This window comes from Falco biarmicus, chromosome 3 (assembly GCF_023638135.1).
Source record: "Falco biarmicus isolate bFalBia1 chromosome 3, bFalBia1.pri, whole genome shotgun sequence".
Taxonomy (NCBI): domain Eukaryota; kingdom Metazoa; phylum Chordata; class Aves; order Falconiformes; family Falconidae; genus Falco; species Falco biarmicus.
This window is the reverse complement of record NC_079290.1, coordinates 107,039,432-107,063,161: the sequence shown is the minus strand read 5'-3', so window position 1 is coordinate 107,063,161 and position 23,730 is coordinate 107,039,432. Positions and strand designations below refer to the sequence as shown.

General features: G+C 39.5%; 1 protein-coding gene across 1 annotated transcript in view; it reads left to right on the top strand.

Moving 5' to 3' along the window:
- Nucleotides 1-23,667, top strand: part of PLCH2 (phospholipase C eta 2) — a 121,752-nt gene extending 98,085 nt beyond the window's left edge. Inside the window, exons 18-28 of the mRNA XM_056331286.1 lie at nucleotides 875-967; nucleotides 1,434-1,534; nucleotides 2,481-2,578; nucleotides 3,395-3,577; nucleotides 4,047-4,154; nucleotides 4,339-4,463; nucleotides 7,376-7,460; nucleotides 7,985-8,131; nucleotides 8,847-8,926; nucleotides 15,826-16,885; nucleotides 20,515-23,667. Coding sequence (XP_056187261.1) covers nucleotides 875-967; nucleotides 1,434-1,534; nucleotides 2,481-2,578; nucleotides 3,395-3,577; nucleotides 4,047-4,154; nucleotides 4,339-4,463; nucleotides 7,376-7,460; nucleotides 7,985-8,131; nucleotides 8,847-8,926; nucleotides 15,826-16,885; nucleotides 20,515-22,262 — 3,828 coding nt within the window. The 3' untranslated portion in view covers nucleotides 22,263-23,667. The remainder of the gene's footprint in view (nucleotides 1-874; nucleotides 968-1,433; nucleotides 1,535-2,480; nucleotides 2,579-3,394; nucleotides 3,578-4,046; nucleotides 4,155-4,338; nucleotides 4,464-7,375; nucleotides 7,461-7,984; nucleotides 8,132-8,846; nucleotides 8,927-15,825; nucleotides 16,886-20,514) is intronic.
- Nucleotides 23,668-23,730: the final 63 nt, after the last annotated feature.

Here is a 23,730-nt window from a genome sequence, read left to right as displayed (position 1 = left end):
CTTATTTGTAAAAATGTACTCAGCCCACAGACTACACTTCGTGAAGTTGAGCCATTTACATTTTAGAATTTGTAATAAGACACAATAAGCTTAGAAAGATTGTTGCCTGCAAATTAAAAGCATTGGAGATCTGCCAGTAATAAACAGGTACACTAACTAAGGATTAAAGCTAGAGGAGAGCTAAAAATCAGCTTCCCAAAACTTTCTGTGCTATGAGTTTTGTATGTACTTTTAAATCTAATGATTTACATGATATATCAGTTATTCTTGTAAGATCAACTACAAGGCCAACACTTCAAGAATCCTTTTGCATAGGTGTTAACCTTTGTTTTATTAGTCTAGGAAGCAATGAAACTGTAAGGTCATATTAAAAACCAGGGGTACCAATGAAGTATATAGATTTTTAGGGATTATGAGAGTTTTCTTTCTTACCATAGAGTAGCCTAGTAAAACTGTGTAATTGGCAGAAATAAGTCCTGTTAAACTATGCATTTCAAATATTAAGCTGCAAACTGGTCTGGTGTCAAGGAATGTATGTGGTATGAGGGCATTCAAACTTTGCCTGGATGAAAACAAAATTGAGGTTAGGTATTTGTGTGATTTTTGTCTGCTCTGAAAGGTCCCATGGACAAAAATTATGGCAGTTACTGCCAGGATACAAGATGTTTTGTATTCAGCTTGTGTATAAAAAAACCCCAAAGTCTGCACTGGTCTGGTCCAGTTCTGTTGACACTTTAGGGAGAATTGCTTCCCAAACTATTTCTGATGATGTTTAAATATGCTGTCTGTAGCACTCTGTTTGGTCTGCTACATTATTTTTTGTTTATACATTATATTTTTTGTTTATACATTATATTTTGTTTGGTTGCTTTAGAATAAACTTGAGGATGACATGGAATCTGGGGAAGACTTCAGTACCAGTAAAAGGCACGGCCGGTCATTGATGGGCAGCTTTTCTAAACGCAAGGTGAGCCACTCGATAGATGAGGTCTGCACTAGATATTGTATTCTTGGATAGTTTTTTTTCTTTGCACACAGTGGTGGAGGGGGATATCATAATTACATTATCTGGCAGAGGCTTGCTATCAGACTGTTCGCTGAACAGATAAGCTAGATAACTGGTTAGAACTGTGCATAAGAGTTTCAATTTACATCAGTGTCTGAAAGTGTCCAAGATCTAATCTGAAAAACATAAAATGTCATTTGTACCTTTTATCTGAGGCTTTGTGATTCCTTTATAAAAAGGCTCTGACATTGGGCTGAGTCTTCCCCATGTGCATGCAGTATCCTTCTGCAGCACTATTACAAGAGCTGTCATTTCCCATTTTCTGTAAGTAACATACCCATTGGCATAAAAAAGCAGAATTGTATCCAGCTGCTCAAATGTTGATCAGATAGTCATGATATTATTGTTTTATTTCCTTGTGGCACAGAAAAAAGGAAGCAAATTGAAAAAGGCAACAAGTCTGGAAGAGGGTGAAGATGATTTGGATTCTCAAGGAAATTTAGCCAGGAGCTCTGTACATTGCAGCAGGTTTGTTAACAAGTGATTTGGCAATTTTGTTTCTAAAAAGATTCATACATAAATGTACCCAATAAACAGATATTCTTCAGGTCTGGAAGCCGATTTGTGAAGGCTGCAGGCACGTGACAGGAATCAGATAAGGGTAGATCTGATGTTTGCTATGGGATCATCAGAATGAGCTCTTGGTGCCATTCAGACTCATTAGCAAAGTACAGTGGACCTTGTATGTGTTTTTAGTTCTTATCATCTCATCCAGCTGACATACAGGCCATTTGAGTGGTGGCCCAGTGAATCCATTCAGGTGGATTTGCAGTGTATCCAGTCTCCAGCTGATTCTGTGTATTGTTTCATAATTTTTCAAATGAAGTTGTGTCAACATTCAGGTGATGAGTTTGATTTTTCTTTTGAAATTTTCTCTTCAAAAATCCTGACATCAAAGATCCTTTGCAGAATGGTTGCTTAAGCTTCAAGCTTCAAAAGTAAGAAATCAGATCAAGCTGTTCTCTAGGACAATTCGGAGCTTGCTTTGGGAAGTTAGTAGATGTGCTGTTAGTCATAACCTGAAACAAATTAGGAGGATCAGAGAATTAATTTTTTAGTATTTCTTTGGGATTTAAAGTTTTTTTGTTAGCACTTGACTTGAGAAGTAAATATATATGTGAACAGATATTCCACTCTTTAGTCAAAGCAATTTAGAGTCTTCCCCACCAGATCTTAGTAGGCGAATACTTACGACTGCTGTTAATATGTAAGAACAGGACTTTCTTGTCCTGTACACTTTCATGCCGTTGGTTCCACAACCTCTGTGCTTTGGCAATGAAACTCTTTGTGGTATAAAACTATTAAGTACCTCCTTGGTAGAAGAAAACCTTACATTTATTCATTCTTATTTATTTAAAATATGAAAGATAAACTTTACCCCTTAATAGGAAATGATTTTGTTTAATCTTTCCAGGATAAACAGACAGAAGAAAACAATGAAGCTGTCCAGAGCACTCTCTGACCTGGTGAAATACACGAAGTCTGTTGGCATTCACGATGTTGAAACTGAAAGTAGGTTGAACTAAGTCTGCTGAAAATAATTGCTATACAAAGAAATCAAAAAGTTTATGTTCTGGCACATCTTCTTATTAAAAGCTGGTTTTCTATTTGGTTCTCCCACACCGTGCAAAGATTTTAACAGAAGAGCTGCACACAATAAAGCTGTACTATTTTGTAGTAGTTAATCACTTGCCATTCTGAATCCACAAAGTGAGTCTAGAGTTGTGTGACAGCTTCCGTAAAGGAGAAAAAGTCATTACAGGTAGTAAGTGGTACACATGTAGTCTCCACTAGTTTGTATAAAAGCTGCTACACAACACTTGCGTCCTGGGAAGTAACAGAGGACTTAGGTAATGCTTTTGGGCAGAGTGGTCTGAAGAGCATTTAAAACTTAAAGTTTAGATTTTTAAGTCAAATCTGATGAAATATCAGCATTAAATTTCTGGAATATTTCAGTCCCCTTTCTAAGTTTTCTACATCTTACTTTGACAATCAAGTTTTAGTTGAGTGTCAGAAAGAGTGAATTACTTGCCAGGATACATACTTTCCTCGACCAAATTAAAAAAATCTTAGAGAATTTTTTTTAAGCTTAATGAAGATTCAGGTCATTCATTATATTGTGCTTCATCTTCCCAACCATAACTTCTCCAATAAGCGGCATGATTTTGCTGTAATGTAAGAAAAGCATAGTTCCCTCTGAGTGGGTTGTACGCAAATGATGCTTGATAGTTATAAGGAACTAGTGCAATGCAGTTTCGAATGCTTTATCTAGATTATTAATAAATAAATAAGGAGATTACCTCTAATCTCCTGTCTTCTTTGTTGTAGTCTCTTCCAGCTGGCAGGTTTCATCATTCAGTGAAACAAAAGCCCACCAGATACTGCAGCAAAAGCCAGCACAGTATCTACGTTTCAACCAGCACCAGTTATCCCGCATCTACCCATCATCTTACCGTGTGGACTCTAGCAACTACAATCCTCAGCCATTCTGGAATGCTGGCTGCCAACTTGGTGAGCAGAAAGAAACTTGTTTATTTTTGTTTTATTTTGGGAGGGATGTTTTAACTGAAGCTCTGGAATCATCCCTTAAAATACTCTTAAGTTCTCTGCTCGTCCAACTTTACTGACAGTTGAGTCCTCATTGTTGCTGTCTATGTGTTACCTAGACAGATTAATTGAAATGTGTGCCTTGCCTCAAACATGCTTCTTACATGCAAGTAATTGTCTGATAAATGGAAATAAATGAACTTCTCAAATGCAAGAGGACTTCAGAGTTCAGACTTTTTTGGAGAGCTTCTCTTTCTGAAGCTGTGATGTGCGTTATACAAGAAAATTCTTTTTCGTAAAACATTTTGAGTTTTTGCATCCAAGAAGTCAAATGTGAAAATGTATTTAGTTGTCCTTCCTGTAACTTGGTTCTACAAACAAGAATGTTGTTAAAGTATTCAGTAAGTAATAGCACTTTTTTTTTTTTAAATAGTTGCACTAAACTACCAGTCAGAGGGGAGAATGCTGCAACTGAACCGGGCCAAATTTAGTGCCAATGGGAATTGTGGCTATGTCCTCAAACCAAACTGTATGTGTCAAGGTAAGAAAAAGGACCAAAATAAGTGGATCGCTTACTGCATGAGGAGAGTGGGTGTGGATCCTTATTATAGTTTATTTAAAATGCTTTTCTGATACTAAAAACAAATGAGCAAGGAGGTATCTGTAACTAAAGTAATCCCCAAAATTGGACTTATTTCACATTATGTGACTTCTCATTCTTACAGGTGTCTTTAATCCAAATTCTGAAGACCCACTGCCTGGTCAATTGAAGAAACAGCTGGTTCTAAGAATTATTAGTGGCCAACAACTCCCAAAACCACGTGATTCCATGTTGGGAGACAGAGGAGAGGTATGGGACAATCGGTGATTGTTCTTGTGTGTTCCACAAGGTTTATTGCCATCTTGCCTGGGCTAAGGATGAGGATTTAACTTCCTGCAGTTATCTGTCAGGAGACATAGAACATGAATAAATGTGGTCATTAGCATCCTAGATCTTAAGGTAGTTTCCTTCACTTCTAAGCATCGCAGAGGTGGTTTGATGTTTTTCCTCCAATTGTCAATACAGTGCCTTCAGGAGAAGCAAAAAGGGGCCAATAAACTCATCATGATGAGTTTCTACTCACCATAGTCCTCTAAACGTCCTCATTCCCCCAAAACAGCCATGCAGGTATAACTAAGTCTGTCTGTCTCTTAAAAAATAAATGTAGAAAACTGCTGAGCTAGTCAGGCGAGGCAAGCAGAGTTACTTGGGAGCCCTTCCCTCTGCTCGCCTGAATCTGCTCCCATCCTCCATTTAGCAGCAGCATTATTACATGTTTTCTTTCTGTCCTTCATTTTGGCTTCTGTTGTGTAATTTTTATTTTTTGGGGTGCTCCCCAAAACTCCTGGCAGCTTCACTTAACGAAATATCAGACTAAAAGGAACCATATTTGTAACCTCTTAGCAACTTTAAAAAGAGGTTTTCTTCTTGATGCTGTTTGTTGGTGTCACAATCATCCACTTGACTTTATTAAATATTGGTCTTTAATGAATGCTAGGATGTTTGGTTAGAATTAAAATTTCCTTTTAGCCACCTGCAATTAGTATCAAACCTCTCAAACAAGTTCTTACATGCTTGAATTTTATATGAATGTTGGGGTTGGCTTCTAAGTGCTCTTTCTCCACAGAAGTTTTTAGGTGATTACATCAAACCAGGTAAAACTCCCTATAAAACAAACACAGTAGGGTCAGACTGAAGGTTTAGAGAACCTACCTGTTTTTTAATTAATTTACATTTCTCTCTTTATTTCTATTTTTATTAATATTGCATATGCAACAGCATGGATTTTGTCCTAATTCAGATTGCACTCATATTTCAGAACATGAAGAATAACCTGTTGGAATTGCATTTTGCCCTGAACAGTAGGGGAATTAGCTCATGCAGAACATAATCTTGGAAGAGAACTACCTGAGCCCATGAATCCAGTTCCCTACAACTGTTAGCAGTCAAGTTTTGAGTGATTACTCTAGAAGTGCCTGCAAAACGTATGAACTTACTCCCTGTGTCAGGAGCCAACAATACATAGGAAAGTTAACACTGTTGAGATAAAATGCCCAAATAATCAATCTGCACTCAGTCTGTCCAGATAGCAAACTGGCAGTTAGTTTAACCTTGAGTAAGAGTTTAACCTCCTGCCAAGCACTTGTGGGCTGGCTCATCCTGCCCAATTTTCTGTGCTCCCTGATGTGATTGCTGTCAGTGCCTGAGCTAAGTCAGTTATCTACACTAAGTAAGCCTACCCTCAGAAATAAAAGACCTGTTGAAAGCTACAGTAACTTAGGCGGTGTTTAAATCCCATGTTTCCTTTGCGTATAATTGCACCAGAGAAAATCAGACCTTTAATGTGGTGACCGCTCTGTGTTATGAAAAAGATTTTGTAGGATAGAGCTAGGCAAACAAAGAAAGATGTTTGAGAAATACATTCTGTAGTCTTCCTGCTGTCAATGAGATGTCTTTCAAAGAGTAACAAAAAACAGATGTAACACATCCGATTTTCCTTTAGTGGTAAAGTATTCTATAGGGACATTGGCACCAGGAACATTTGTGTTCTAAGCATCAAAAAGATTCTTCATTCTTTCTGAGATTACACTGACTAGTTACATTCCTGTTACCTGAAAGCAGAAACAAGCTTTCCAAAAATGTAGGAGTTGATTATAGGTGCTCTTGTCTTCAATATTACTTCCTGGGCGATGGATGGTGGACTTGAGTATCAGATTGCTGTTTCAAATGACATATAATTGAATGTCATTTGAATTCAGTGACAGCACAGAATTCTATGAGAGCCACATCACAGCATGGAACACAGAGTAACCTTTTAAAGCTACCTGCTTTTTCCCACTCCTTGTCAATAGGGACAGAGGTGTCACCCTGAGACTCAACTCAATCAAACCTGTCATCCTTTCAGACAACACAAAATAAACTTATACACTAATTAAAAACTGTAGAGGTTCAGGCTGGTTACAGGAACATCTCTGTGGCTGTAGAATATAAAGACCCTGTGCCAGGATGGTGGTCCTCTGTGATCCCCGGAATGTCCTTCCCACTGTTGCCTTCAGGGAACTTGTAATTCAGGTAATTCAGTTAAGGCTCACATTTAATTAAAAGAGGTCTCAAGAGAGTCAAAGGCTGCCTAGTCTTAGGTAATTACAGCAACCTTCTGCATTAGCTGCTCTGGTGTTTTGAAGCTTACGTTCTAAGCAGACTTTCCTCCAGAAATGGAAGGTAGTAACAGATGTTTGCCAGCTGGCCAGAGGTAGAACTCATATCTCACTTTTTTTTTGACCATTGCCTTGTCCATTGTGCCGTGATGACACTGAGGCTTTTGACAGGTGATTCTGGTTGGGATTTTTTTAATGTTGCTGCTTTAGAACATATTTATCATAATGTCTGTTTTGAATGTATTTTAAAGCTTTTACTCAAATATACACTAAATTAGAAAACATTCATATGCAGACCGGTGTTTAAAGTTCATTTTACAATGGAGAAATAGAATAGAAAGATGAAGACAAAGAATCACAAATGCATACAACATGATTATTCTAAATTACGCTTTTAGATGATTTAGCCAGAGATCTCTTATCAGCATAATAATCCACTACAGAAAATCTCAGAACCAAAACCAATAAAGACAATAATGTACAATGCCTGCACTGTAAAAGCCATGCACTTGAATTTCATCTTTTTCACTCTTTCTTTTCAATATGTTACTTTTTGTTTTCCAGATCATAGATCCATTTGTTGAAGTAGAAGTTATAGGCTTACCTGTTGATTGCTTCAAAGAACAAACTAGAGTAGTTGATGATAATGGTAAGATTATATGGGGTTTAGGGTTTTTTTTATGGCTGAAACCTCCTCTTTCAAGCAACTTGTGTTCATAAAGGTATGAGTAGATGAAATTTGATACCTATTATGGCAAAGCACTGAAAAAGTGATTTAAGCATTCCTGATGTTAATTAGACTTGGGTCTTAAATTGTTCAACTGAGTTGGTATAACGTTGTGAAGATCTTTGTGTAAAACAAATTGTTTGTCTGACTTCTCATTGTGTATGAGAGAAGGGTATTTTGAGCTTGCTGTGGTCAAAGGAAAGTCAGATTGTCCAAACACCTGCTGAAATCAGGGCAGAAGTTAAGATCCAACTGTTTATTGCAAATTCTTGTGCTGTTGTGTCTCCTGCTGGAGTGAATGAAGTACTGGATTTTTGAAGAACAGTGATTAAACTATTAGGAAAACTAGAATGACATTGCTGTTTATGCTTTCCTTATGTGGGCAGTCGTCTTTATTCTTGCATTTTGTGAATGAAATATCTAAAAGACGATTCCTTCATTCCAAGGTTTTAACCCAATGTGGGAGGAAACGTTGGTGTTCACTGTACACATGCCGGAGATCGCACTGATTCGGTTTCTTGTTTGGGATCATGATCCAATTGGGCGTGATTTTATTGGACAGAGAACAATAGCTTTCAGCAGTATGATGCCAGGTAAGACAGAGATGGTGAAATCCCGGTTCAGTTGGCTAGGACGTTTTTTTGTGATAACTGAAGCTGCAAGTGCTGGATTAATGTGTGTGCATGTGACTGCTACAGAAGTTTCTAGTTAGAACAAGAGACTGGGAGTCTGGACCCTGAGTTCTCTACCTTGGTCCACTACTAACTTGATGATGAAGACTAAATCAATTAACTCTAAGGAGACTAGATTTTCAAAAAATGGATAAGATTGTTAAGCAGGATGGCTAAATATTGTGGACTTGGAAAACTACCATAAATAATGAAATGTGTGTTTAAGATTGAAAACAAACATCCATTCCCAATAAAATGAACTTGGTTGAAATATTTGCAGTGTTAATAATGGACTGCAAGTCCCCAAGAGAGAATGTAGTCAAGTTTAAGTCATGGATTTAAGTCATGGATATTGCTGACAGCAGCAATAACAGACACTGGGGAAAAAAACCCTAACAAGAGGACATGACATTTCTATAAAATAAAACAGACAAGAAGAAGGGGCAGTTAAATTTGTAAGTGGTGTGACTCTTAGATAACTGAGCATGGCTAGGTGATGCACAAGCCTGGGGTCTTATTGCAGGGAGGAGCTGGGAAAAAATTGATCTACTTCTTTTGCTGTTTACAAAAGGAAAGTCTCTAGATACTCTTCACATCATCTGTTTCCACTCCTTGTCAGCTTTGTTCACTGTTTCAGGTTACCGACACGTGTACCTGGAGGGTATAGAAGAGGCATCCATCTTCGTTCATGTGGCTATTAATGATATCTGTGGTAAGGTGAGTGCCTTCGGTGTAGTATCATACAGCTTGCATATGTAAATGAGCTGACAGGATTTAGTATCGTGCTAGGGACCCCCCTGGGTGAAGGTCCAAGCTAAGATATCTGTTCAACTGGAGTAAACTTTATCTCTGTGATTGTCACAGTAGCCTGAGATCTTTCTGAATATACATGGAGATAAAGGCAAATCATTGGGAAAGTTATAAAAAGAGATTGTTGCAGTGCCTTTTCGAGGGAGCTGCAAGGGGAAGGTTATTTCATTGCAGCATGCACACACTTATATCAGCAAGCATGGTTGTGTCCAATACAGTGAGTGCACCTTGGTGAACAAACGGTTGTACTCCTGAACCATGAGTGCTTGTCTTATTCTATAAAGGCTCTGTCTACCTGATGCTTTTGCATTTTAAATTTAATTAAATTCTTAAGCGTTATTTCCTTTGGGATTTTTTTCCATAATAACACTTAAAATGCAGAGGAAAGATTATCCTTGTAATAGTTGTTGGGCTTATTTTCACTGCTTATCTGTTACTAAGACTGTGTTTGCTTCCCATAGCAGGAAAAATACAACTAGCTGGGTGCTATATCTAAATTCACATGATAACTCCAAGCTGAAAGGAAAGCCCTAATTTCAAAATTTTCCTAGGTCAGCTGAAAATGAGATAGCTTCTGTCCTCAGAGTACACTGGATTTAGTTCCTTCCATGGTATTAATTTCAATGAAATTCAGGCAGCCGAGTATCTTACAGTGCCCTGAGAATCTCAAAACCAGTTTATATCCACTGGCAGCGATAGGCTCTGATTTCTGCAGCTGTGATATCAGCATCGTGTCAGAAGGAGGAGGCATTGAACAGGCTGGGAATCCGGAGTGCCTTTTGTGGGGCTGTTCCTGGAAGGAATGGGAACAATCCTTGAAAACCAAAACAGCTTTTTAAGCTGCTAAATTTTAATCCCTTTTTTTGGTGAGATGAAACAGAGATAAATCCCAGAAAATCTTGGTTTTGTATTTATAGGAAAAAGGGCTGTTTCTGGAAAGAATGTCTCTTTAGGCATTTTACTGCTTTTTTTACTTAACGTCTAATACACATTGTTCCTGCTTTTTTTACTTAATGTCTAATACACAACCTTTAGGCAGGTAAGGCTTCATCCTGACAGGGCTAGTCTTGCCTGAAATCCCCTGTGATGGCATTATGAACCTGTTTGAGTTTAGCTCCATTGAACAAGAGACTTTAGAATATTTATGTGAAAGAGAGGTGGCTGGTGTTGGTCTGAGCAGGACAGAACAGGTGAGCAGTGTTTAATTTTGGACTGTAAAGCCTGTCACAGATAAAAGGCTAGCACCCAGGGTGTGGTAAAAAGGTCATGTAGTCCCAGGATTCAGGGAAAACTGATGGCATACTGAACATTTCAATGCTAAGATCTTACCTGACTATGTTTTTGGGGTTCAAAGGAACCGTGTAGGACTAAGTCATGCCTGTTTTGACTGTGGGTAGGGATGCAGCTGTCTCAGTAACCTTAGAGACACTTGCTGGATGCATGCGTTGGCTCTGATTCGAACAGCTTTAAACTTTGTCATGAACTTCTTTGGAGTTACTGTGTTCAGATCTATTGCTTTTTATTGATTAGTTCTATCAAACTCTCCATGGTTGTGACAAGAAAGTTAGATAGCTCAGCCTTGGGTGTGAGGCCAGTGGGGGCTGAATTGATCTGGTTAGTGACTGTGTCCCTCACCTAGGTCATTTAACAAAAACAGGTGTCTGTCTGCTGTACGCATCCAGCTGAGAAGGTGACTGTCCTGGCCAGCCCTGCTCATCCTATTTGTAATTTTTTTTCTGTTCTGTTCTCCATCAAAATGGTGGAGAATAGGCAGATTCTGCTCCTTTTCCCAGTGTTGTGTGCTTCACAATGCTGCAGTTGTTTGTGACTTTCAGGTGATGTCCTCTATGCTGCTGTCTCCCTGCTTTTACAAGGGTAGCACGTATTTCAGCATCCTTCACTGGAAGTCAATTTCTGTAGCTTAGTGTATCAGCTGGCAAATGGGATTTTTAAATAAAAGACAAACTGGGTCTGCCTGCCTTAATCACTGATTAGTTAACTTCATCAGCTTTGAAGTCATTGCTCTAGATTGCAGTGTTTCATGAAAGAGCCAGTGTTCGTAGTCTTTGTGAGTGTTTTCAGAGTTTTCACCTCAAACCTTGGTCAATATTGCAAGCCATTATCTGTCTTTTAACCATTTTTTCCCCTAGCCCTTCATATTTATTTGTTCTTATTGGCTTCTTCATGAGTAACCAGCTGGTGATAGTTATAATTTGCCGTAGGGCAATACAGAGTCATTTAGGCATGCCCATTTAAACTTTGACAGCTATTTTGAGGACATTAGATTTTCTTGGTAAGTTTTTTCAACAACTGAAAGACCCTTGTGTATCACAGATTCTCCTCCCTGTCCTTAATCCACTAGCTTTCAATCTACTGCACTGATTTGTTTTTTGAGTGCTTCATTGCCTTTTCATGTTGTAAGTCTATTGGACGTCCCTTGTTGGTTCTCATTATCATTACAGTTTCTTTGGATTTGCTGGTGTTAAGATGCTGGTGCTGTGCACTGATGTGATTAAAGTACAAGGGTTTGGAAGGAAAGCTTGAATGTGTTGGTTTTTATTTATGTATGATTCTAAATAAAAACCACTGAAAATATGGAACAAATACTACACAGCCCTTTCTGGTTTGGTCTCTCTGAATCATGTTCTGCTTTGATTCTTCAGTTAATAGAGTTATGTTAAAACTAGAATTATTTCTCTGTTTCCCATCTCTTAATTATGGGCAGAAAAATCAGCACAGTTATCAGCCTGGTTTTCCCCATCCTTTATTAATCCAGATAAATGCAAGCATTAACCTTTTGGGGCTTTTTTCTAAATGTAGATATTCCACCTGCTCAGTAGCTTGATATTACTAAAGCATAGTCTTAGATTTATTTTTTTTCCCACTTTAATTTGTGTTTAACTGAAATCTCTTTTAGGTTGTGCTGTTTCCTGGAGACACTTTTCTTTGTCTCTGTCTCTTCTGTAGTCTATTCATGTATTGCAGAATTTGTTGTGGTTTTCTAGATGTGCATATCTCTGAGATCCTCCCTCACTGTTATTTTGCCTTTACTCTGTCTGTTTGTGATTTCAGTGGGCTTCTCTATGTCAAAAAAGTCTACTTTTAGAAGCAGAGCATTTTTAGACGCCTTGAAGGTACCCCCTCCTGTCTCTGGGAGGTGTAGTGACCACCACCACACACCTGCATGCCTCTAACTAGTTGCTTCGTTAGCATCAATGTTTCCTTATTAGCATTTTGAAGCTCTTCAACTCATGTAACATGAATTGCAACATTTGACTTGGTCAGTTCTGTTGTGTCATTGATCAGCCAGAGAGCCTTCCATATATGAAGCAGATCCAGAATAAAAGTCCTTCTGTGCCCTCCTTTTCTCTCTTTTTGTGAGTCTCTACCTCTGCCGTCTTTTCTCTGGTGTGCTATAATTCAAACCACTTCCCTCACATGGAAAAGAACATTAACAGTGAATTGTTTGCTAAATTGTGGGAAAGCTTTTTATGCTGTTTTCCAAGTCTGCTTTAAGGAATGAAACAGCCCTGTAAACACTGGATTAGAAGCTGAAAGCACATGTTCTGGATCTCCGTCAAAATGGCTCTCTTCTATTTTTCCTTTTTTAAAGTTTTTTTTACCACCTAAGTTAACCAAATTTGTCTTTGGGTTCTTGAATCACTCCATGGATTCAAGCAATAGTGGCTAGCTTAACAAAGATGCACCGAAGCTAGAATGATACCTGGGGCCCTGCACTGCGTGTCACCCATTCCATCAGTCTTTTGTTTTTGTTGGGTATTATTTGTGTGTATGTGTGTGTGTGTGATGATTTTTTTCTGGGGGTTGCAAATATTTGTGTTGTCTGAATTTTTTATCGCAATAAATTAGTGTACTTGCCAACTTGTCTCCATTGGAGAAGAATGCTTTTTCCAAATGCATAATGTCGGTTTGAAACTTTCTAGTGAAAGTGAATCCACAATGATCCAAGCAGATTTTTCAATAGTCCAGCACAGAAGGTTTATTATTATTTAAATGATATTTCTTTGCCTTGTATGGGAAAAATCAATCCCTACCTTCTTCATCTCATCCTGTATATACTTTTAAAGGCCATTTTTGGTCTCTTTTCAAGCATCTCCTCCTCACACTAGGTCTTGGCATTGGTAACTGAACTTGAGCCAATTATAAAAATAATATTCTGAATGCTTTCATGGGGCTTTGTGTCAGACAAATAAACCTTGATCCCATATGCCAGATTGTGCAGGACGCTCAGGAATGAAAGCAGCTTTTAACCCTGGCTTACTGTACAGTAATATCTATCCAAAAGTCCTACAAAGCAAAATTTGAAATGCATGAGCATGCACTCAAATATTTTGGGGTGAAAGATAGACCATTGTAATGTAAATGAGACATTTCTGTGCTATTGTTTGGCACTGCAGAGATGTGACCTCACATGACATCACAGGGTAAAAATTGAACTGACAGCGAGTGCCAGCAAGCATGGAGGCAAATCAAATTTTATCGTGGGTTTCTTACAATGCATTTCAATCACAGGCTTCTGTACTCTCTTTCTATTCATTCTTTCTTTATGCTACAGCTACTAAAGAGAGTCTGATCTAACTGGGAAATAAAGGGAACAAAGGAGGGGTAGATTAGAAGGGAAACGCCTCTTTCTCTGCTTTAAGTCATTTATGTGCATGAGACTGTACCTACAGAGCAAACCCAATTTATCAGGCATCAGCCTATTGCTTTAAAAGTTGGCAAGTACACCTGGAATGTTTACAGGAATGCTGAAACTCTGTTTCGTTGAAATGTGAATCAGTTGTATGATGGTGGGAGATTTATGATGGTGAATATATATGTTTAATGCTTAAATAAGTACTGAAGTATATCAAGTACTGTATTATCACCCTGACTAACTTCACTTGTTTATAGTGTGTTTCTTCAGTGATGAAAACATACATGAGTGTCTTTGGAGAACTGTTGTATGGTAGGAAATTATCAAAATGTAATCACACAGGTAGAAAGTGAAATTTTGAAAATTTTGATGATCATCTGTTATGCACATGGTTCAACTGCTATTCATGACAGTGCTCAATTAACTTGAAGTGTAGATGCCCTTTATACTGAAAAAATACGATATTCTTACATCCACTGTTTTTTTCCCAGCAGTTCCTAAAGAATGTAAATCTTCATTCAAACATTCTATTTATTATTACCTGTTTTAAGTCAAGAATGCTCTTTAGCTTAAGAGGTCACTATCAGCTAAATTCTGTAACCACTTCATGGTGCGTGACAAGTAAAATTAGAATTATTTTGATGTAACTTTTAAAAATTACTGCTATTTCTATAGCTTGTTTTGTTGGGTGCTTTTTTCCAGTTTCTTCTTCTCATTTACTCAGAGCATTCAGTTTTGTTCTGGAGCTGGGACCTCTGTTCCATGCCACAGATTTCTTGTCTAATGTATGAGTACTTGTCACTATCTCCTGTTTGAGACAAGAAAAATCAGGTTTGACAGCGTTTGATGTCCAGTTCTGCCCAAGTGTAATGTTCTGCACAAGGCAGATAATTCAGCTCTATGTTTCCAATTTAATGGAAATCACCAGCAGTTCTAATTGGGCCGGTCCTAACATGTTCCAGTCTACAAAATTGCAGGTGATTGTTTGTTTTTTTTTTTAAACTAGTGCAGTCTAGCTGGACTTCATTTGAGCAAGGCCACAAAGCTAGTTACGACCCTTTAAGATAACATAAGCTTGTGGCATTTGTTGCTTAATTTTTTATTATGGTGTGATGCTGAAGCCTGGCTCAGGGTTTCCTATTAGAGCACGGTCTGCTAAAACGTGAATTCACAGTGCAGAAGCTGTTGTACTAATTCCTCTGTGGCCATTCAGAGGAAGCATTTACACCACAGACATTAAATATGTATGCTTTGGGTGCCGGGGTTAGAAAGCTGGTCTCTGTACTCTCGCTCTGTACCAGTGGTGGTCCTTTCAGAGGTGGTTCAGAGCCAGAATCTGTTTTACCTGCTCCGTGTTGCCCTGGGAGGAGTACTGCTGTTCTGGCTGATGACTTTGGGAATCTAGGAGACTTGCATCTTTACTTAAGGGGGAGGCTGGGGGCTGGTTTAAGTTTTGTAAGTCTCCACTTACGCTTGGATTCCTGCAGTGAATTGATTTCCTATGCGTCATCCAGGTTCTGCAGTATAGCTGTGTCATTAAACCGTCAGGACAGAATTGTTTTAAACGTGTGCATTATGTTGGAAAACAGCCCGTGCCTCTCAGAGCTTTGTGTCTAAGAGAACAAAAACAAACAACAAACCCCCAGAAAGCTGTATTGCTCAAAAGGAAGCATCTAACTTTAGTCTTAGAGTCTGAAATGTGTGGCATTATGAATACCTCAAGCTTTGTGGCTTTAACACACATTGAGAACTCTTCAGCTTTCAGAATTAGATCCTTGTAGACTGAAGCATTTCCTTTTTTTTACTTTTTCTTTTCAATATCTCTAATCCTCACGCTCATGTTGTAAGTAGCTATAAGCTAGTAAGGAAATTATGACAAATATGGGGATAAACCTATTTGGAAAATTTCATCTAAAACTGTAGTAGAGCAAAAAAAGATGTGAAATTTTTCAAAGTTGCCATTACTGATTTTTTTTATTATTCTTAATCTATTTCTGGTTTAGTTCTCATGAGACGGTAGGAACATGGTGGGAGACTCTGTATGTGCGTGCATATGCGAACTGATCATTTGTACAGGAGTTCCTGTGCCCAGGGGAAGAGATTGGCATTTTCTGTTAAGGACTTATGTTTTTGTTTTTTAATCTTCCAGGCCAAACAAGCTCTAGGTCTCAAAGGCCTGTTTCTCAGAAATCCAAAGCAGGCCTCTCTGGACAGTCATGCTGCTGGTCAGCTCCATCGCAAACATTCCTTTAGCAGCCACATCTTGAGACGGACAGCCAGTGCACCCACCAAAAGCCAGAAGAAGAACAAGAAGGGCTTTCCTGAAATCGCTTTTGACACAAAAGACAACAGCTGCGAAGGTGTCGGTGAAGCCTGTGAAGTGGAAGATGCCTCACAGCCTCGCTTTGAGCAAGAGCCAGAAAGTGCTGGTCTGTCACCAGCTCCCCGAGATGGTGCCACTGGGGAGGTGCACGGCAAGGGGTTGAAAGGTAAGGCCCATGGTTCTCGTAAAGCCAAAAGCCAGAGTTGTGCTCAAGGGGGTGCTGCTTTCAGTGAACCCATACAGAGGTCTAACAGGGTCCGGCTTCAGGAGCACCAGAGTGAGAAGCAAAGTGTCTTTGCACGCTGTGCCATCAACAGTTCTGGTAGGATTGGAGTGGCCACCAATTGCATGAAATGCATGATTGGTTCCAAAGAAAGCCCAGATCTAGAATGCAAGTGGAGTGACCAGCCTACCAGGCCTATTGCTAAAGATATATTTCACCACGATCAGTATAGCAGTATAACTGGAGAAGAGAGATTAGAGCTAAAAACCTGGGCTGTTAAAGGTCAGCCCAGGCAGCAAGCAGATTTGCAGTCTTGCAGCAGCCCTGGAACTGCCGATGATCTAACAAGGAGCACTCAGTCTTTTGTGACCCCAGGGAAGAAAAGTCTTGAATCTAAATGTCACGGACTAAAGGCTCATTCCCGGCAGCGGTGGCAGTGCCAATCAGGTGGCAAGTATGGAAGCACTGTCAACTTGGTTGCAGCCAGCAATGGCTCTATATCCTCCAACTCCAGCAGTCTAGAAAGCCTTGGAAGCCCAGAATTCCCCAGTCGCTGGTCTGAAACTTCTCGAAGGCAAGTGGGCACCCTACAGAGGGAAATGAATGCCTTGTTCGTTCAAAAAATGGAGGAAATTCGAAGTAAATCCCCTATATTCTTTACTGGTAAGACCAGATTTTCTTCACCCTTCTGCACCTTAGATCACATCATTGTCTCAGCTTCTGCATAGCATCTTTACTTAGAAGCTCCTGTATGTTGTTTGCTACCAAGAGCTCGTTTTCTTTACTTTTGGCAATGACAGAAAAAAAGTCTGCATAAATATTTTTATTTTATTTTTTAACTAGATGTGTCTGGTTTAGATTAGTCCTTTCCATGCCTAGCTAACCATCTGCAGTAGTAAAACTGTCAGTAGTCCATGAATGTTTGGATTGTTTGTTCAGGGCTTTTCGTTTCCTTGGTTTTGGTTTTGTTTTTTTTAGTGAGTGTGGTGTGGTATACTAAGTAAATTTTAAGATCCAAACCAGAGCATCAAGTAGAGGTTGAATATGGGAAACCCATATTAACAAACAATATTTCCATTATTGGTATTTGTGTTTCACTGAGGGATAACTACAACAGAAATGATATCTAATGTGCACTCCGCTAACAATAAAGCCAGTTCCTTCCTCAAAGAACTTGCAAAATTACTGCCGTTAGTTCAGGGATTACTGGAATTCTCTGGTCTGGGTTATTCAGGAGATCACATTTTATGAACAGAGCAGACCATTCTGGTCCTAAATGTATAAATCCTCGGCATGCAAACATTTATAGGTGTACTTAATGTTATGTAAGTGATTTGACTGTGACCCGAGGGTGCAGTTGCATAATGTAGAGAAGCAAGGTATGTGATCTGATGTTAGCTGACATCAAAGCTAGGTGGACTGTTAGCATTTCCCAACTGCAAAGTAAAATGGTCCTTTTAAAGGAAGGCTGCTTAAGCTGCAGCATTTTATAGTCGTTTCAGGCCAGAAATATGCGTGTGGTCACGGGGATCATGTGACCATATCTTTACTCATGAACTTTTGTTTGTAAAGATGGAAAATAGAAATATAGAGGCAATCAAGGTATACATATTAATAAGGAAAGTGCCTTTTTTTTCCCCTCCTGATTTGGCAGGGATGGGAGGAAAGAGATTTTGACGAGATTTTCTCTGTTTCATTCAATTGTGAAGAGGAATTAAGGAAATACAGCTTTTGTCTATGACTACAAGAGCTTCTCCTCAAATCCCCCCACTTCCCCTTTTAATTGTCCAAGGAATTTGGACATTGCTGGTTACATTCATTTTCAGGAACAGTTAAGTGACTTTGGTCCTTCTTCAGATATAATCCCTATATCTGGGATATATAATATATATGATATATAATAAATATATTCAGATATAATTTTTTTAGTAATAGATTCTGAACTGCCCCCCTATAGTGGACTTCTTTGAAAGCCTCATACATAAATTTAAAATATTCTGTTTATTTGATCAGTTTAATCTGGTTGGGTGCCTACATGTATTTTTTCTTTATTTCTCTTCTTTTTTTTTTTCTTTTTTTTTTTTTTTAACATATTTTTTCCAATATCTGCTTTGAGCTTTTAGGAAAATACCAGGACAATGGCAGGGGGAGGGGAGAAGTTTGCCGGTTCCCATGACTTGAAATTAATCCAGAGCAGCAGAATTCTTTCTATGCCTAAATTATTGGCATTAGGCTTTTCATAAGCTCTGAGTAGAGTGACATATGAAACCATTTCCCATTATCAGTGCCAGCTTCCCCACCAGCCCCCCATGTCGCTAAATAAATATTGTGGTATGCTTGAAATTTGATTAAATCCATCTGACTTCTCAAGCATGGAATCAGCAAACCTTTAAAATGGTGAAACAGTCACTTGGACTGGATGCTGATGATCCAGTGACAAATGCTATGTTTGCACAAACAGCATGCTTTCCCCCCATCCGCCTGCTATTTTAGAGCCTTGGGCCAAGAAACCAAGGAAACCAATAACGTTAGCCTAATATGGCTGCATTTCATAATTAACATTCTGTTAATGGGAAGTGCCACAAGGATGAGACAGGAAACTATAGTCTGTAGTTGTCCCCTTTATGGCAACAGCATTACAGTTTCCAGTATTTTGCCTTGAAAGCGTGCCTTAATCTATGCTGGTGGCCTGGCCTGATGGGGGGAAGGAGAGCTCGTTAGTCTGATCAGCTCTGGACTCCTTCCGATACTCCTCCGGATACCGAAGAGCCTGCTGTGTGGCAAACGGTGCATTTTGCTTACGGGCACAGGTGCCTTCTTCCCTTTTATCACTCCCAGCTAATGTACTACAGGCCATTGAACAGCTGTCCCCATTGCTAAGCTCTGTGTCACTACGTGGGGTTGGCAGTACCGGTGCTGGCAGGAGAGGCCCGGTATTGCCTTGGCGTTTTTTGGTCATGCAGATGATTTTTCCCATAGCATTAGGAGAGGCCTTTGGAGGAGAGGAGGCTAGCTTCCATTCCCTGGACCGATGGAGTGCATTTCTTGAACAGTAGCAAAAATTGCTTTCCATTCTTCTATGAAAAAATAATGGATATATTATCTGTCCTTTTATGGATTCCATTGAGTGCTCTGGTTGGTCAGAAATTCTTAGGATCCTACAAAAATGTGTGAATATTTCTGTCTGTTTCCCTTCCCTCCCTCAGCACTAATTTGTCCTGTTATCTGCACCTGCCTTCCCTACATTAACTAGATTTTTCCTCTGTTCTGTCCTATTCTACATGCACACTCTCTCTCTCTAGTTAAGAACTGAAAGGACAAGCAAGTCAAAGGTAACTGTCTACTGAGTGTCACTGATTCAAGCACCTTGTTGCCTGTAGCCCTGGTTTTTGTTGTTTCCTGCCTTATAATTCCCTGCTCCTGTATTCTTAAGGTTGTTGTCTGGCTCAGAGGTGCTTTGCTCGTTCTCAAATGCATGTTTGCCTTGTGTTTTGGAGATGTGTTTGTGGCATGAATGCATTGCTCTTAGGGTACAGGTTATAAACATTGCAGATGGACGGAGCATTTTCTGCAGGTAGTTGGCCGCAGTGATTCTTCAGGATTGTACTGTCAGCCTGATGTTTGTGAACCATGTGTCTGTATAGTGTTTTGGAAAAGAAATAACAAAGTTTTTTAGGAAAACAGAGTCTGTTTAAAGTTTTTGTTCTGATTTTAAAAGGCACATTGACTACGTTCCGTTGTATGCATACAGATAATTTGATTTGTAATCTGCTCCAAAAGTCCTATGCTGCTTCTGTTCTGAGTAATTGATCATTGGGATCATACCTGTTGGTTGGGCAGTGGTGGTTCTGATTGTTGTACATGATCCGATTATGATCATTACTGACGTGTTTGAATGCTGGAAGGAAGGAAAAGAGCAGTTCAAGTGGTGCTGGATGGTGGAGGAACAAAAGTTAGTTTATGAGAGGGGACACAAAGAAATTCATGGGTATAGTTGTTTGAATAAGATAATCAAAAAAGTGCTATTATGCATTAACTGAGATTTTTTGAAAGTGACGGGGCTTTTGGGCAGCTAAAACAGAACAAGCAGAAAGTTTTACTGCCTTTAGCCAGACATTTGAAATCTGAAGTTATTTTAAAAATTGTGATTAATATATGCAACTACTACCTTAAAAACAATATAACACATAAAGAATAAATCTTCAGCTAAACTGCCATTTGTAATACCTAATTAACCCTGTATCTCTGTTTTTCTTGTTTGTTTTTCCTGTCTTTTCATGTCTCCCAAGTAGATGTCTGCCATTTCTCAATACAGAGGTCAGTCACTTCTTTATGCAGCCTAGAAACTATCACTGAAGAGCCTGTTATTGCCAATGAAAACCATCATGCCAGCCTTTTCTTCCCTCTACCCATTACTCCTTACAGTGATTCTGAAGAAGGGTCTGTGTCTGATCATTCCACCGAATCTCGATCAGAAGCAAGCAGCACATCCAACCAACCTCAAGAATCTCTACTCAGTAGAGAACAAAGAACAAATCTGGCTGCAGAAGACCAAGTGCAGGCAGTCGCGAGAGCAGATGACACCAGCTTAGTAGTCCAAGAAGATGAGAGGACGAGCATGGCAGGATGTCTTGAAGAAGAAAATGGTTGGACACAGGCACGCGGGAAAGCTGGAGATGAGTATGGATTGGCAGGGCATCCGCAAAGAGCCTGGCTGGAAGTGGCAGCAGATAAGACTGCTGGCCAACCTGTTGAAAACTGCCAGAAGCGAAGTGACCGACCAGGTCAGGTATTACCAGACACGAAAAGCACCATTGAATCCAAAGGGCCAAAACCTGGCACAGTAGGTGTTCTGCTGCAGCAAAACAGTGGGATTAACAGCACACAGACAACTTCGCCTCCAGATACTTTCCAGAAAGCCCAGGCTGCACAGGCTGTACCTGTTTCTGTTTCCCAGACCAGCTCTTACATGTTGGTAAGAAGGTCCAAGAGTGAAGGACTGAAGGTGTCAGACTCCTCAGCCTTAATAAAAATTCCAAGTAGCCTGTCTCCAGCAGCAGAAATATACTTTGATGCCACTGTTAATGACCGGATCTGGAGCAAGCTAGATTGCAGCAATCATCGTGACAGCATGTCTTCCTCTTCCAGCATGTCCTCCAACGACACTGTGATAGACCTCTCTCTACCCAACCTAGCTCGCAAAAGCCTCCCAGATCTTGGCATCCGTCATGAAAATTTTGAGCCCCTTGCCATAAGAAAGGGTATGCGTCCACGGTCTGCTACAACGTCCAGTAATGAGATGCCAATGGTGAGCAAGAGCAAATCCAATCCTAACCTGAGGTCTGGCCAGCTGCCAGCAGATGAGTTGTGCCCCCGTCCTCTTGCCAGGAGCCCTCAAGATGCATTCTCATCCATTCCTAGAAGGCATACCTGGAGCAGGCTGTATATAGAAAGTCTCAGACAGTCTTCTAACAAATCCAAAGCACATGATATGGTTGGGAATAACCAGGCAAAATCCAAGAGTCTTGGAGACCTTACCTCTGATGATATTGTGTGCACTTTTGAAAGCAAATACCGTAGCATCAGCAGGAGTTTTGTCACTCGATCGATGCGGGAGCAGCGCCGCTCTCCAGGCCTGAGATCCTCAGTGAAATCCCAGGATGAACTGACCGAGCAGCTGAAGAAGCTGACAGCCTTTCAGCAGGAAAATGATATCACTTCTCCCATCAGTCTTGATCCAACTGAATCTGAAGAGGAAGGGGAGAGCCTGGGACTCCTTCGCAGGTCTTCATCCCGCAGCCAGAGCAGGGTGCGGTACATTGCCAACAGGGCGAAGCAAGCTCAGGAGAGGCAGCGGCTGCAGAGCCTGGGCCAGCTCAGTGGGAGTCCCATTGAGGAGAGGGGAAATCCAGAGGGAGCCTGCAGCGTTGCAAAAGCAGTTTGTATGGATATGGCTTCTCCTGCCGTGTTTACATCCCAGCCTAAGAACCAAACTGATTATAACACTGACACAGAAGTCTTCTTTATGCTGAAACTGTAATTCTGGGGAGCGCTGAATAAGGCAATGTTTACATTCCTGTCAAAACAAAACGTAGTGACCTGAGAGGCACATGTCCTCATGTGGCTCAGTGCTTCCTGGCCTTCCCTTGATTGTAAGGGTACTTAATGTCATGACTCCAGCAGAAAAGCTGTGCTAAATTTGTAATTTGTCAGCAGTTATGGAAATAGAACAATCAAGTGAAATTGCAGACTTGTATTTTTACAGTCCTGGATCTGACCTCTTTTTTTTTTTTTTTTTTTTTTTAAATGACACTTTTCCCAGCCTCAAATTTGGCCTCTTTGTATGTGACCACTTCTTGCATTTGCAGTTTGCTTTCTGCAAATCTCATGTTCTTCACTACTTTCAGTAATTCCTTCTTATAATAGGTAAACATCTGTGTGATGTTAATGACAGCTAAGGTACATTTTGCTCTTACAGGTTGTGGATCCATGAAAAGAGGGTGGAGTTAAAGTCATGATCTCTGTTTCGTTTTATTTGTTGGAAGAGTCTGAAGCCTCTGAGGGTGGGAAATATTCAAAATTGTAGTGTAATTGTTTCATGAATCAATAATGTAGTAGATAAAGTCCATCTTCCATCGTGGACCTGATTATTCCAGTGAAGATCCATGTTGTCTCACTCTTTGAAGAAGAGCTCTCACTATGTTCCAAAGCAATGCTTTTTTAAACCAAGCTTGTTTATAAATATAAATATATATATATACATGTCTGTGTGTACGCAAATATATGTCTGCACATATATGTACACATGCACACACTTACACTGAACTGTGACTGTTCCTTGTCTCAAAACATCATCTGTGGGAATGAGACAGGAGAGAGAAGGGAATTACTAAAAATAGACAGGAAATATCTTCTGATTTTAATTCAGAAATGGCTAAAAAGCATGCTAGTCTTTTCTTGAAAACAGCATCATCCCTTCTTCTTGGTATTTTAACAATGCTGCTGTACATAGCACTTTTTGGATGAATTTTACTATTTCTGTATTGCACTGCCATGCAAAATTTTCAATTATATGTTTTAAAACAAAAGAGATATTTAATTTTTTAGATAGACATATTTAGAATTAAATACCAACCTAAGCAGAATAATAATTTTTCCTCCCCTTTTTTTAAACTTTTTATTTTTAATGACGTTGTGCCCCCCCCCCCCCCAGTTATGTCATTTATTATAGATGTACATTTTATCAGTGATGGAGAAGAATGTTTACTGAGATGCATTTTAAAGAGAAGCAGAGGTTTAATTTTATTTCAGGCTGCATAGAGTCCCTATTATTGAGAAGATATTTTGCTTTTGTTTGTAACGACTCTTTTGTGTATATTGCAAAATCTAAATATTTGTTTGTAAAACCACCTTACACTACTAAAATAAACATATTTAACCTTCCAGCTGTTGACTCTTCAGCTGTAACACATGCTGTCTAGAAGTTTGTGTGATACAAAATGGATAAT